This window comes from Rhinolophus sinicus, linkage group LG04 (assembly GCF_036562045.2).
Source record: "Rhinolophus sinicus isolate RSC01 linkage group LG04, ASM3656204v1, whole genome shotgun sequence".
In the NCBI taxonomy this organism is placed as follows: domain Eukaryota; kingdom Metazoa; phylum Chordata; class Mammalia; order Chiroptera; family Rhinolophidae; genus Rhinolophus; species Rhinolophus sinicus.
This window is the reverse complement of record NC_133754.1, coordinates 41,841,294-41,853,376: the sequence shown is the minus strand read 5'-3', so window position 1 is coordinate 41,853,376 and position 12,083 is coordinate 41,841,294. Positions and strand designations below refer to the sequence as shown.

The 12,083-nt window shown below is 30.1% G+C and overlaps 1 protein-coding gene across 1 annotated transcript in view; it reads left to right on the top strand.

Annotated features, from left to right (window-relative positions):
• Window positions 1-12,083, top strand: part of UGGT2 (UDP-glucose glycoprotein glucosyltransferase 2) — a 146,319-nt gene that overhangs the window by 91,037 nt on the left and 43,199 nt on the right. The window contains exons 23-25 of the mRNA XM_019737191.2: window positions 3,328-3,452; window positions 8,434-8,529; window positions 11,563-11,665. Of these exons, the coding sequence (XP_019592750.2) occupies window positions 3,328-3,452; window positions 8,434-8,529; window positions 11,563-11,665 (324 nt within the window). The remainder of the gene's footprint in view (window positions 1-3,327; window positions 3,453-8,433; window positions 8,530-11,562; window positions 11,666-12,083) is intronic.

The window sequence follows — 12,083 nt, the reverse complement described above, 5'->3', positions numbered from 1 at the left end:
ATAATCAAAGTTAAAATTGTTTATGCATGATCAAAACTGGGAACAATGATACTTTTTTTAATTTTAGGTTTTTTTTATTTTTTGATTACAGTTGACATTCAGTATTAGTTTCAGCATGTTCGGGATTTATGTAATTTCTGAAGTGATCTCCCCAATAAATCTAGTACCTACCCAACACCATATATAGTTATTACAATATTATTCACTATGTTCTCTAAACTGTATTTTACATCCCTGTGACTATTCTGTTAGTCCCAATTTGTACTTCTTAATCCTTCACCTTTTTCACCCAGCCCCCAAACCACCCTTCCATCTGGCAACCAACAATAATACTTTTTTACTGCACGCCAAAGAATGAAGCTTACATATTTTAATATCAAATAAAACCCTAAATAATGCCATTGCTATAATTATAATAAATTTATTTTTTATCATACTACATATTTACAAATTGTTGAAAGACACGAAGTAGAAGAGTAGGGAAACAAGCAAGACCTTTTTGTTTGTTTGTTTTTTTAGGCCAGACAAATCTGTATTCAAATTCCAGTTGCACCATTAATTATATGACCTCTATGAAACTTGGTTTCTTCGTTTGTACAATGGGAATGGGAATAATCTGGTTTACAGAGTTGTCAGATTAAATATACTTTTATACGTAAAGCACATAGAACAGCCACAGACACAGAGTAAATTTTAGTAAATATTAACTCCTGTTTTTAAATATTTGAAGGCTGTCGGGAAACAGTGGGTACATTTGTAGACTTGATTTGTGTTACACTCCATAAGTCAGTATAGAATCAAGGCCAGCTGATCAAACTTCATGAGTGGAGAGAGATTTTTACCTCAGTATGTGGATGAACACTGTAACAAGAGTTTTCTAAAATTTTAATGAGCTGTTAGGAGGTAATGCATTTCTGTTATAGCAGTTATTCTGTATAACTGGAAAATCACATTTCCAAAATGCTGTAAAAAAGATTTAAGCATGAGATAGTTTTATTGTACCATTACGTGATTTTTAAATTCCATGTTCCTTTTCCCAACTTGGACATAATGTGATTTTTTACTATGTAAGTTACTTTGTTCTACAGATACTATATTCCACTTGAAATAGAAGAACTAAGACACAGAAGAATCATTTTTCTCCTAGCTATTTGATGCTGGACTTACATAGGTGAAGCAAAGTCTGTTCTCTGGTTAATTTAATCTGTGAAAGTAGCCATCTTGTTAATTTTTAAAGAAAATAATTTATTTCATTATAGTGATCTGTTAACAAAATTGCTCAAGTCACTAGAGGTGATACAGATAAAATTCAACTATTTTCCAGGCCTCTCCTATTCATAGTCCAAAAAGTATAACTTTGAAAGAGCTTTCAAAGTTACCTTAAAAATAATATCAAATCTTAAGGCAATAAATGTTTATATGTGTACTTTTAGTTTTATAGTGCCCTTTTTTTTTTTTTTTAATTAAAGTTTATTGAGGTGACAATTGTTAGTAAAGTTACATAGATTTCTGGTGTACAATTCTGTAATACATTATCTATATCTCACATTGTGTGTTCACCACCCAGTCAGTTCTCTTTCCATCACCATCTATTAGACCCTATTTACCCTCTTTTAGAGCCTCCCTTACCCTCTGGTAACCCCTAAACTATTGTCTATGTCTATGAGTTTTTGTTCCTTCATTTGTTTGTCTTGTTCTTTTGTTGTTTTCATTTTTATATACCACGTATCAGTGAAATCATATGGTTCTCTACTTTTTCTGTCTGATTTATATCGCTTAGCATTATAATCTCAAGATCCATCCATGTTGTCACAAATGGTACTGTTTCATCTTTTCTTACTGCCGAATAGTATTCCATTGTGTATATATACCACAACTTCTTTATCCATTCATCTATCGAAGGACATTTTGGTTGTTTCCATGTCTTGGCCACCGCAAATAAAGTTGCAATGAATATTGGAGCACACATGTCTTTATGAATAAATGTTTTCAGATTTTCTGGGTAGATACCCAGGAGAGGGATTGCTGGGTCATATGCTAATTCTATTGTTATTTTTTTGAGGAATCTCCACACTGCCTTCCATAACTGCTGCACCAGTCTGCATTCCCACCAACAGTGTATGAGGGTTCCTTTTTCTCCATAGCCTCTCCAACACTTGTTACTATTTGTCTTGTTGATGATAGCCTTTTTTTTTTTCATTTTTAAGAGCCATGTTTTATGTTTAAGGTAAAACATGATTTTTGTTTAGCTACAATGCCAACATTCCAGCTAATATCACCTGTGATATGAGCAAATAAGATTCAAGAACTACATTTCATTAATTTTTAGAAATTGTTAGTTGCAGAAGCAGATGAAGAAGAAGTGAGAAAATCTGCACCCATTTCATTCTGGTCTCTTTACTAAGAAAAAAATAATTCTGGTTTATATGTTTTCTGGTTGTTTGTCATTAAGTGGAATTGTTTAATGCATAAGACTATCTCAAGCCCACCTTCTTCTATATCAGGGCTTGTGTTCATAATATTATGATGATTGCATGTATTAGTTTCCTCAGCAAATGTTAGTGGCAGTACAGTGGGTGGTGGTTGTGATAAAATAGCCATCCTGAGAAATTAGGCACTGTGTTCCCCAAAAATAAGGCTGGGTCTTATATTAAGGTTTGCTCCAAAAGCTGTATTAGGGCTTATTGTCAGGGGATGTCATCCTGAAAAATCATGTTAGGGCTTATTTTCCGGTTAGGTCTCATTTTCGGGGAAACACGGTATGTTTACAGCTTCTCTCTCTGTATTTACTGCTTTAAAGCTAACCTACATGATTGTGCTGGGCTCCAAAACATTTATAGAGCATCACTGAGGTGAAGATTCGTTGGTATTATTAAGTAATTATGTGGTTGGTCTCTTGGTTTTTGCTCTTATGCCTTGCTTACATAGTAATTCATATCTACATAGTATAGATTACAATTTATAGATGAATAGAAAATAGAATTGAAATTAAAAGATTTATGAAATGTAGACAGTTGCTTTCATAATTTACTTGAGAATGAAAAGCTTTATGGAACATTGTTTCAAAGTAAAACTTTCAATGGAAATAATTTGTTACTTTTTTGTCACTTTGATTTTGGTGTTTATGCAAATGTTATTTGTGATATGAAAGTTAAAAAAATACTTTTCTCTTGTTTTTGTCCTAGTGGATTTAGTAAATGATGGGATTAATAGTCACCATCTGTTTAGTCTCTAGTCAGTTTTTGCTTAAAGAAATACTTATTTCATGAGAAAATTCTTGTTCCCATGAGTATCTTCTAGAAGATACAGTAATTGCTTTTATTTAAGTTCTTAGGACCCTTAAATGAAAATGTCTATGCAGAAGATTTCTACTTGTTGGAAAAGATAACATTTACTGATTTAGTAGAAGAAATTAAAGACATTGTTGAAAATATGGCAATGAACTCAAACGAGTAAGTATTTAAAATCATAAGACCAGTTCATTTTGGAGTCTGGTGTTTTCCATCTAATTTCTTTTTAAGATTAGAAAATGTTTCAAATATATGCACAAGTTAAGATATAAAAAACATATAAATAGTATAAAGAAATAATAAAAGACATCCATTTACTCACTACCATCAAACCATAGATGTTAATATTTTGTTTTATTTGCCTTGAATCTCACTGTTTCTGTTTTACCCACCCATCCCCATCTCCTCCCTCCCCAAGAGGTAACCATTTTCCTAAAGGTTGTATGCATGATTCCCATATTTGTGTTTTTATTTTTGCTTTACATGTAAATATGCATTATCAGTGTTTATAGTGTTAGTCGCCTTGACTTCGTTAGAGAAATGCTGTTATACTGTACGCTCCTTTTGCAGTCTACTTCCATAGAAGCTTTATATACATTCATTTACATTGAGCTAGCTTGTTCATTTCAATTCCTTTTTAGTATTTCATGCTACAAATATACTGAAGTTCATTTATAGAGTCTCACTGAGGTACAGTTAACTTTGCTTTAATTTTTTGCTGTGATGGAAGTGCTATAATGAGGCTGCTTTAAATGGCTCCTTGTGCAATGTGTGCGTTTAGAGTAGTGTTGTTACTGGGTTGTGGGGTATGCTTATCTTTAGCTTTACCTGATACTGCTAAATTCTGTCCTTTAAAGTAGTTGTAGCAATCAGTACATCCTCCAGAAATGCATAAGAGTTTCTGTTTCCCCAAGTCCTCACCAATACTTGGTGTTATCTGACTTGTTAATTTTTCCTATCTGATGTGAAATTTTGTCATGTTTTAATTTGTATTTCCTTGACTTCTACTAAAATTGAATATCTTCTGATATTATTATTTCCATTCATGCTTATTTTTTCTGTATAATACCTGTTCATATCTTTTGCTTAGTTATCTGTTGGGTTATTTTCTTCTTTTAGTGATTTGTAAATAAATTGTTTATAATTATGTATACTAATCGTTATCAATTGTGCTAACAAGTATATTTCAGTCTGTGGCTCGGCTATTTACTTTGTTATTGTAAAATTTTATCACATACAAAAATATTATCAGGGTTTTTTCCCTTGTAGTTTGTCTTTGATCTGTGTGAGGGAGTGTGTGTGAGAGTGAGTGTGTGTGTGTGTGTGTTTGTGTGTGTGTGTGTTTAGGATGTATAAGAATTTTTCTTAGTCTGAGTTATAAAGGTACTCTATTTTCTTCTAGAAGTTTTACAATTTTGGTTTTCTATGTGTGTTTATATCTTTAATTCTTCTTGGATCGTTATACTGTTTCACTGGTCTATTGCCTCATGACAATCCCACACTCCAGCTATCACAACTTTATAATAAATTTTGATACCAAATAGGGAAAAGTCCCCCTTTTGCCTCTTCTTCAAAATTGTCTTGACTGTTTTTTGCTATTTGATTTTCAGTGTAAATATGGTTAGGACCACTATGACAATTTCTACCAAAAACCCTCCTGGAAGTTTTGTGGGAATTTCTTTGAATTTATAGATTAGTTTAAGGAATTATCATCTTTATATAATATTGAATTATCCCATCCATTAAATATATACATATATTATTTATATGTAGCTATATAAATGTACATGTATAATACATATTTATAATATAAGTAATATATAACCAATATATGGTGTATAATTTATATATAAGTTTATATATGTGAATAGGTAGGTTGGTAGACAATCACACTTACTTAGTGTTCCTTTTAGGTCCATCAGTGAAGCTTCATTTTTTTTTACCATGAAGTTGTACACATTTTTTTTAATATTTTTTCCCTAATACTTTTTACTTTAGCTTATTTTATAAATGGTATATTTTACATTGCATTTTTAATTTTTTTCTACTAAATTGCAGGAACAGTATTAAACTTCTATATTAATCTTCCTTGCTGGACTCTGCTTATTTTTTGTAACATTTTGTCTAATACTAGAACTCATGTTATTTGTGAATTATAAGAGCTTTATTCCTTAACTTACAGTTTTTAAATATGTCATTTATATTAGCCTTCCTCTTATTTCAGTTTGCTCAGTTTAGTGAGGGATATATCTGTTTTGCTGGTCTTCTCATATATGTAGATTTAGGACCTGACAGACTCTCAATTATTTTTTTAATCAGTTTTAGTTCTTTATTTCTTTTTAATCTGTCCTTTTATAAACTTCTCAAGTTGGATTCCTAGCTTATTAATATCATGTTTTTCCTTATATATCCTTAAATTACAGACTTGAAATTTCTCTCTAAACAGTTAGCTGTATAACATAAGTTTTGATATATAAATATTTCATTATGATTCAGTCCTAATATTTTCAAATCTCTATTGTGACTTTTTAAATGTTTTTTTAAAATACTTTGAAATAAAATATTGGATTCATGAAGGCAAATTATTTGTCTGTTTGTTTTTTAATCTCCTGTGCATAGCATTGTGCCTAGATCTTATTAGGTACCCAGTAAATATTTATTGAATTAATAAATTAATAAAGTGTGTTTTAAATTGTTTTAAATGGCCCAGTTGATTTCCAGTTTGTTCTGAACTGTGATTAGGAAACATGGTTTAGGGACACCAGTTATTTGGTTTGTATTTCTCCTAATTTTATAAGACAAGGTTAATTTTTTTATTGTTTCATGCTCTATTTTTAAAAATTCTCTAATTGTGTGAAAGATTTTATATATGTCTATTATGTTGAACATATTGTTTTTTTCAGATCATCAAAATACTGAATTTTTATCTGTCAGTTACTAAAAGAAGTTTGTTAAACACTACCACTAAGATTGTGGATTTATTATTTAATTATTGTACTCTTGTCAATTTTTGTTTTAAATATTTTGAGCTATATATTGTCATGTATACCCTCATTCAGAATTATTATCTTTCTAATGAATTATTCCTTTCATCATTATACAAATTACTCCTTTCTTAATAATGATTTTGTCTTCAAGTCTGATGTGGTCTGATAGTTAAGCCATATCAACATTCTTTTCGGTTAATATTTTCTGTTTTATCTTTTTCCATTCTTTACTTTCATTGTATCAATTCATTTAAAGCATATGGCTAGGTATTGGAGGTAGTTATCTTTCCCGAACTGAAGTTCTGATTATTACTCTTGAATACAGAATCCTGATCCAGATGAAACTGATATCCTTACTTTATCATTTAGACAATTATATCTTTTTAATTCATCATTTAGGAAATAATGTCAAAAGAAATTTATGTTTGTAAAGTAGTAAAATAATGGCTTTTCTTCAGTGAAGAGGTAATATCCATAGTTATTTTCAAGTGTAATAAAAGAAAACTTTAAAAATATATAATTTTATAATTAAATAATTTAGGACTAGTATATGTTGAAAAGCATATAATTCAGTAATTGTTGAAATAGATAAATATAATGTTAACATTTCAGAGCTAATTTTTTTAACCTTGTTTGATAAAACATAATTATAGTTTTATGTAGGTTCAGGAAGCTATTTTAGCCACTTTAAAGCGGCATTTCAAACCAAAATAATCACCAAAAATCAATACCATTAAACTATAAAGCATCCCCTCTAATTGTCGTAAGTTGTCACATGCACAGAAGTAATGCTAAATAAGTTGTGTTGTAATTAGAATAAATTCATATTCAGTTAAATCTGAACATATGTTAATGGTATGCATCCCTATTATCATCCTTTCCAAGAGTTATATAACTAGGAAGGTAGAAATCTGAATGCCAAAGACAGAATCTTTGGAACCATTATCCCGAGTGGCATGTAAAATCTTTTTCTCTAATTATGACTTATTCTGTTCTTAGAGATGCCTGCAGTCCTCAAGCAGTAGGTGCTGAGTATCTAGTGCCCTTTCACCTCTTCAGTTCAAATTACTTTTCAAAAAGAGAGAAAAATTGACTGTGTAGCTGAAAATTCAGCAGAAAATTTAAGAAAAGGTTGTTTGGGACCTCAAAGGTTTTTCTTTTCTCATTTTCCACTTAGCTCATCTCAGTACATAAGTACGACTTAAGCTGTCAGGCCAGTTTAAGAAGCATGGGGAGCATGTTTGACCATAGATATTTCTTACATTGTGCCTACAGTTTTATTTATTAGAGATTATGTGGCTGATAAATAAATACCTTTGCGAGAGAATAGGAATAGATATTATGATTTTGATTAATTCATTGAATATACGTATATGTTCATTAAATGACCATTAAATGCAATGATCTGTGAAAGATACGGTAGGTATTATTATTTCTTTTTTTTCTGTTATATTTTTAATATAAAGTCCTACATTTCAGCACCGTACACCAGTAAAAAATGACCTAGAGAGAGAGATTGACAAGATTCTCAACACTCTGAATCTGAATTTCTTGATTTGTAAAATGAAAGTGCCTATCTTTTCTCTTTTTTTCTTTTTTTTAAGGAAGCCTTCCATAAAGTTCAGCCAACACTTTCCCAGCATATTATTGAACATATAATACATTTTCTCTATCATGAATTTTCAAATTTGGTTATATTTAATCTAGGTATTTATTTTGTGAAATCTCAATTACTTTTCAAACTAATTTAAAACCATAAAAATCTGGGCTTCTTAACTATATTAAAAATTATTTGAAAGTAAATATCCTGTTATTTACTTTTTGTGTGTTTTGCCTTTCTTTCTTTGCTATGCTTCGACTCATCAAATATTGAATTGAATGATTCACCATATTCTTATAGACTGTTGAGAACACTACTTATAAGTGTTTAAATATTATATCAATGATAAGAAAAATTAGTATGATTTTAAAAGCAAGTCATCTTTAGATTGACAAATTCTACTTACTGGCAAGTTTGGAAGAAAAATCATTTATATAAAGTGTATTGGAGGTATTTTAAATTAAATTCCCCTTTTTCTCAGGGCATTAATTGTAGTATGAAATATGAATCTTTCTATTCCTGAAAAACTCATACATTGTTTATCTTGTTTATCTAGCATGAGTGACCTTATTATGAAAGTTGATGCCCTTGTTTCCTCTTTGCCTAAAGGTGAAACTCGGTATGATGTCACATTTCTTAAAGAGAATCATAGGTAAGAATGTAATAGTATTGTGTTTTTCTGTCACTGCATCCTGTACTCAATTATGGTTTCCATTTGTGTTCATAATACAGCAAAATTAAAGGAGAAATAAAAGTTCTATCTTAGAGAATAAATGTATTTTATAAGATTAGGAAAAGAAATTCCAGTTGATTGTATATTCTAGTAAGTAAAGGATGATATATATGGGATATGAAGTTTCAAATGAGTTATACCAAGTATGATTTGTATTAACTTTCTTTCATGCTCATGATCATTTGAAATTTTTGCAGTATCTTGGTAAAATTATAAATAATTATGTCTTCATATTCTCAGTGCATACTAATACTAAATTCTCAATGCATACAGAATACTAAAGAATTCTAATTAATAAAATGTAGACATGTCCCAAAATGAGTTCCAAGAAACACTGTTCGGAGATGTTGACAGATATATTCTGAGGGAAAAACTGTTCTCTGGTCACGTAAGTTTAGAGAACACTACATCCTTGGCGGGGGAGAAGTGGGGGCAGATTTTCAGTGTTCATCAACATATTAACAGTTATGAGATACGTAGTTGAGAAGAGAAATTCATTTTTGGCTAATTAAGCAGTTGGGTAAGTATTTTATCCATGGAACATTTTTTTTTGTTAAAAAATTTATTATTTCTTCAAAATTAGGTTTCTGAAGACAGCTATCAGAGAAATACTATTAGAATAGTAAACTAGTTTATAATTTCCTTTTGAAATTTGAAATAAAATTCATCAAGCTCAATCTACATACAATTATCTGTGTCCCCAGAAGGGAACCTTGCTTGTTGTTTTTAATTAAAGACCATTTAGAATTGGGGAAAAAATCAATTAGACGTTATGTAACTATAGACATGTTTTATTATATGATCTCTTTTAATCACTACTATAAAACTAAATTGAGACAAATTACTTTAACATAAACTTAAAATGGCTGACACTTTTAAGTTTTCTGAATTTATGGTAGATGCAATCTTATGTTGCTTGTGTGTACTATTAGAAGATAAGACATGTTTTAACTCTAGAAAGTATCTTTTGAGGTGTCTTCACACATGTATAATATTGTTGTTTTCAGGGAAAACTTTCTAAAGAGAAATTATCTAGCACTGTTGGGAGTGAAGTTTTCTCTCTCTTTTTGAAGATAACTGAGGTTCTGTACTTTTATGTATTTTAAGCACATCCAATGGAATTCTTTCTACAGACTTTTTTGATTTCTTAAATACCGTGTGCTGAAATAATTTAACACAGATTATTAAAAACTATCATTACAAATGTTAGTCACTGTACTGTTTCTTTAAGTTATATAATACTTAGGACATTCGATATATTTGGGACTATTTACTCTCTCATTAAATGTCTGAAACATTTGATCTTTTATAGTTTATTGTTATTTTAGTCTCTGCTGTCTTTATCTAGCTTTCACAACTATCAATGTGTCCTGCTGCTTTTAAGCCTACGCCTTATTTTATAAAAGGGAAGGATATGGTGTGACTTTGTGACAATGATTTGCAATTCCCCATTTTTTTCTGTTTATGAGTATTGGAATTCTGATTCCTACAAACTCACAGAATTGTCAGTAGTCTGAGGGAAAAAGCTTAAAAGTAGCAGATATCTATTCTACCTATACCATTTTATAAAGCATACAGGAGGTGACCAGTTTTGGGTAGTGCTATAAGTATGACAGTAATTTGTAGAATTTTCACCAAGATAACTAAAGGAATTAACCATTGTAGATGGTCTCTTTAATTTAAAACATTGATTTCTAGCCCTTATTTCTAGCAATAATTATCCAACAGGTTCTGTTTCCTGACTCTGCTGTTCCTGTTTTAACATTAGTAAATCATGTCAACTGCATATAAAATAAAATGTCTTTCATTGCTCTATGTTTGGAGGACCCATATTTGAGGTGAATTTTACGTTAGCTTTTATTGAATTAATTGCTAAGAAATTAATTGTTTTACTGCAAAAAATCTAGATGTTTATAGTATTTCTTTACTAAAGAAGATCTACATCCCTATAATTTAACAGCAGTACATTTTGATGTGGTAATCTTTTTGTAAATATTGAAAATATTTGCTTTATATAAATCTCAAAAACACTGATTTCTTATATTATTACAGTGTTAAGACTCATTCAACTGGAATAGTCTGTACTTTTTGTTAAATATATACTTTTAACTTTTAATTATATTAAATATAGAATTGAGTATATCCCACTGGCCTTTTCTGTGCTTTTAATTATTTCCTAACATTTTCTTTTAAAGATTAGTCCATCTTTTAACTTAGATCAATGAAAGAAAAAATGGAAATAACAGAAGGGAGGAGGTGTGGAGAGTATGGGGTGAAAATGAAGTTTGATAAATCTAGGGTTTTTCGTCCCTGAACTTGCTTGTCTGTTATATTATGTTGGGAGGGGGTTAATACCAAATTTAATAAAAGTTAATTTTATAATTCTCAAATTTGAGAAAATATATTCAACCAGCACAAAAGCATCTTGGTTTTATGTTTTACATATATCATGCATGAGAATTTGGGGGGCTTAAAATTATCAGTTTTCACTATAATAGTATTGTTCTTTTCTTTTTAATATAATTCATTGGGGTGACAATGGTTAGTAAAATTACATACGTTTCAAGTGTACAATTCTGTAATACATCATCTATATATCACATTGTGTGTTCACCACCCAGAGTCAGTTCTCTTTACATCACCATGTATTTGACCCCCTTTACCCTGTTCTACTATTTCCTCTCCCCTTTGAAGATTTTTTTTTAATCTTCTTTTTTTTTCAAATTTTTTTGAAATCTTACTTTCATTTTCTCTAATTCTTGAGTTTTCTAATTTATTGAACATAGACATCAGAGTTTTAAATTTGCATTTTCTTCTGTAAACAGCCAGGATTTTTTTAATGCAGTGAGACAGAAAGCAATTTACAGCAATGTATATAGCTAAGATTAATTAGATTATTCAATGATCTTAATTGACAATTTTTCACTTTATTGTATTTTCTGTTTTTTCTAGCATTATAAAGATAAATCCTCAAGAAAATGATATGTTCTTTGATGTTATTGCTATTGTTGATCCACTGACAAGAGAAGCACAGAAGATGGCACAGTTATTGATCGTAAGATAATATTTTTGTTATACATTTTATATATAGTTATCATAGTCCTTATTTGATATTTATAATTAATCTTTTTGAGTCTGTTTTCAAATATAATTAAATAAATGTGATCTTGATTCTTTATTCCATACAACATTTGAAATAGATTGTCGTATTTAAATGTATAAAATGAAGTGATAAAGCTGTGCACAGGTTGTTGTGGCAATTCCAAGGTTAGGTGTTGCTATAAACTTAATTATTGCCCCCACCCCAAAATTCATATGTTGGATCCCTAATGCCCAATATGACTGTGTTTTGAAATAGGGCCTTTAGGAGGTAATTAAGGTTAAATGAGGTCTTACATGTTGGGCCCTAACCTAATAGTACTGATAGCCTCATAACGAGAGGAAGCAAGAAAGAAGGATCTCTTTCTCTTCTC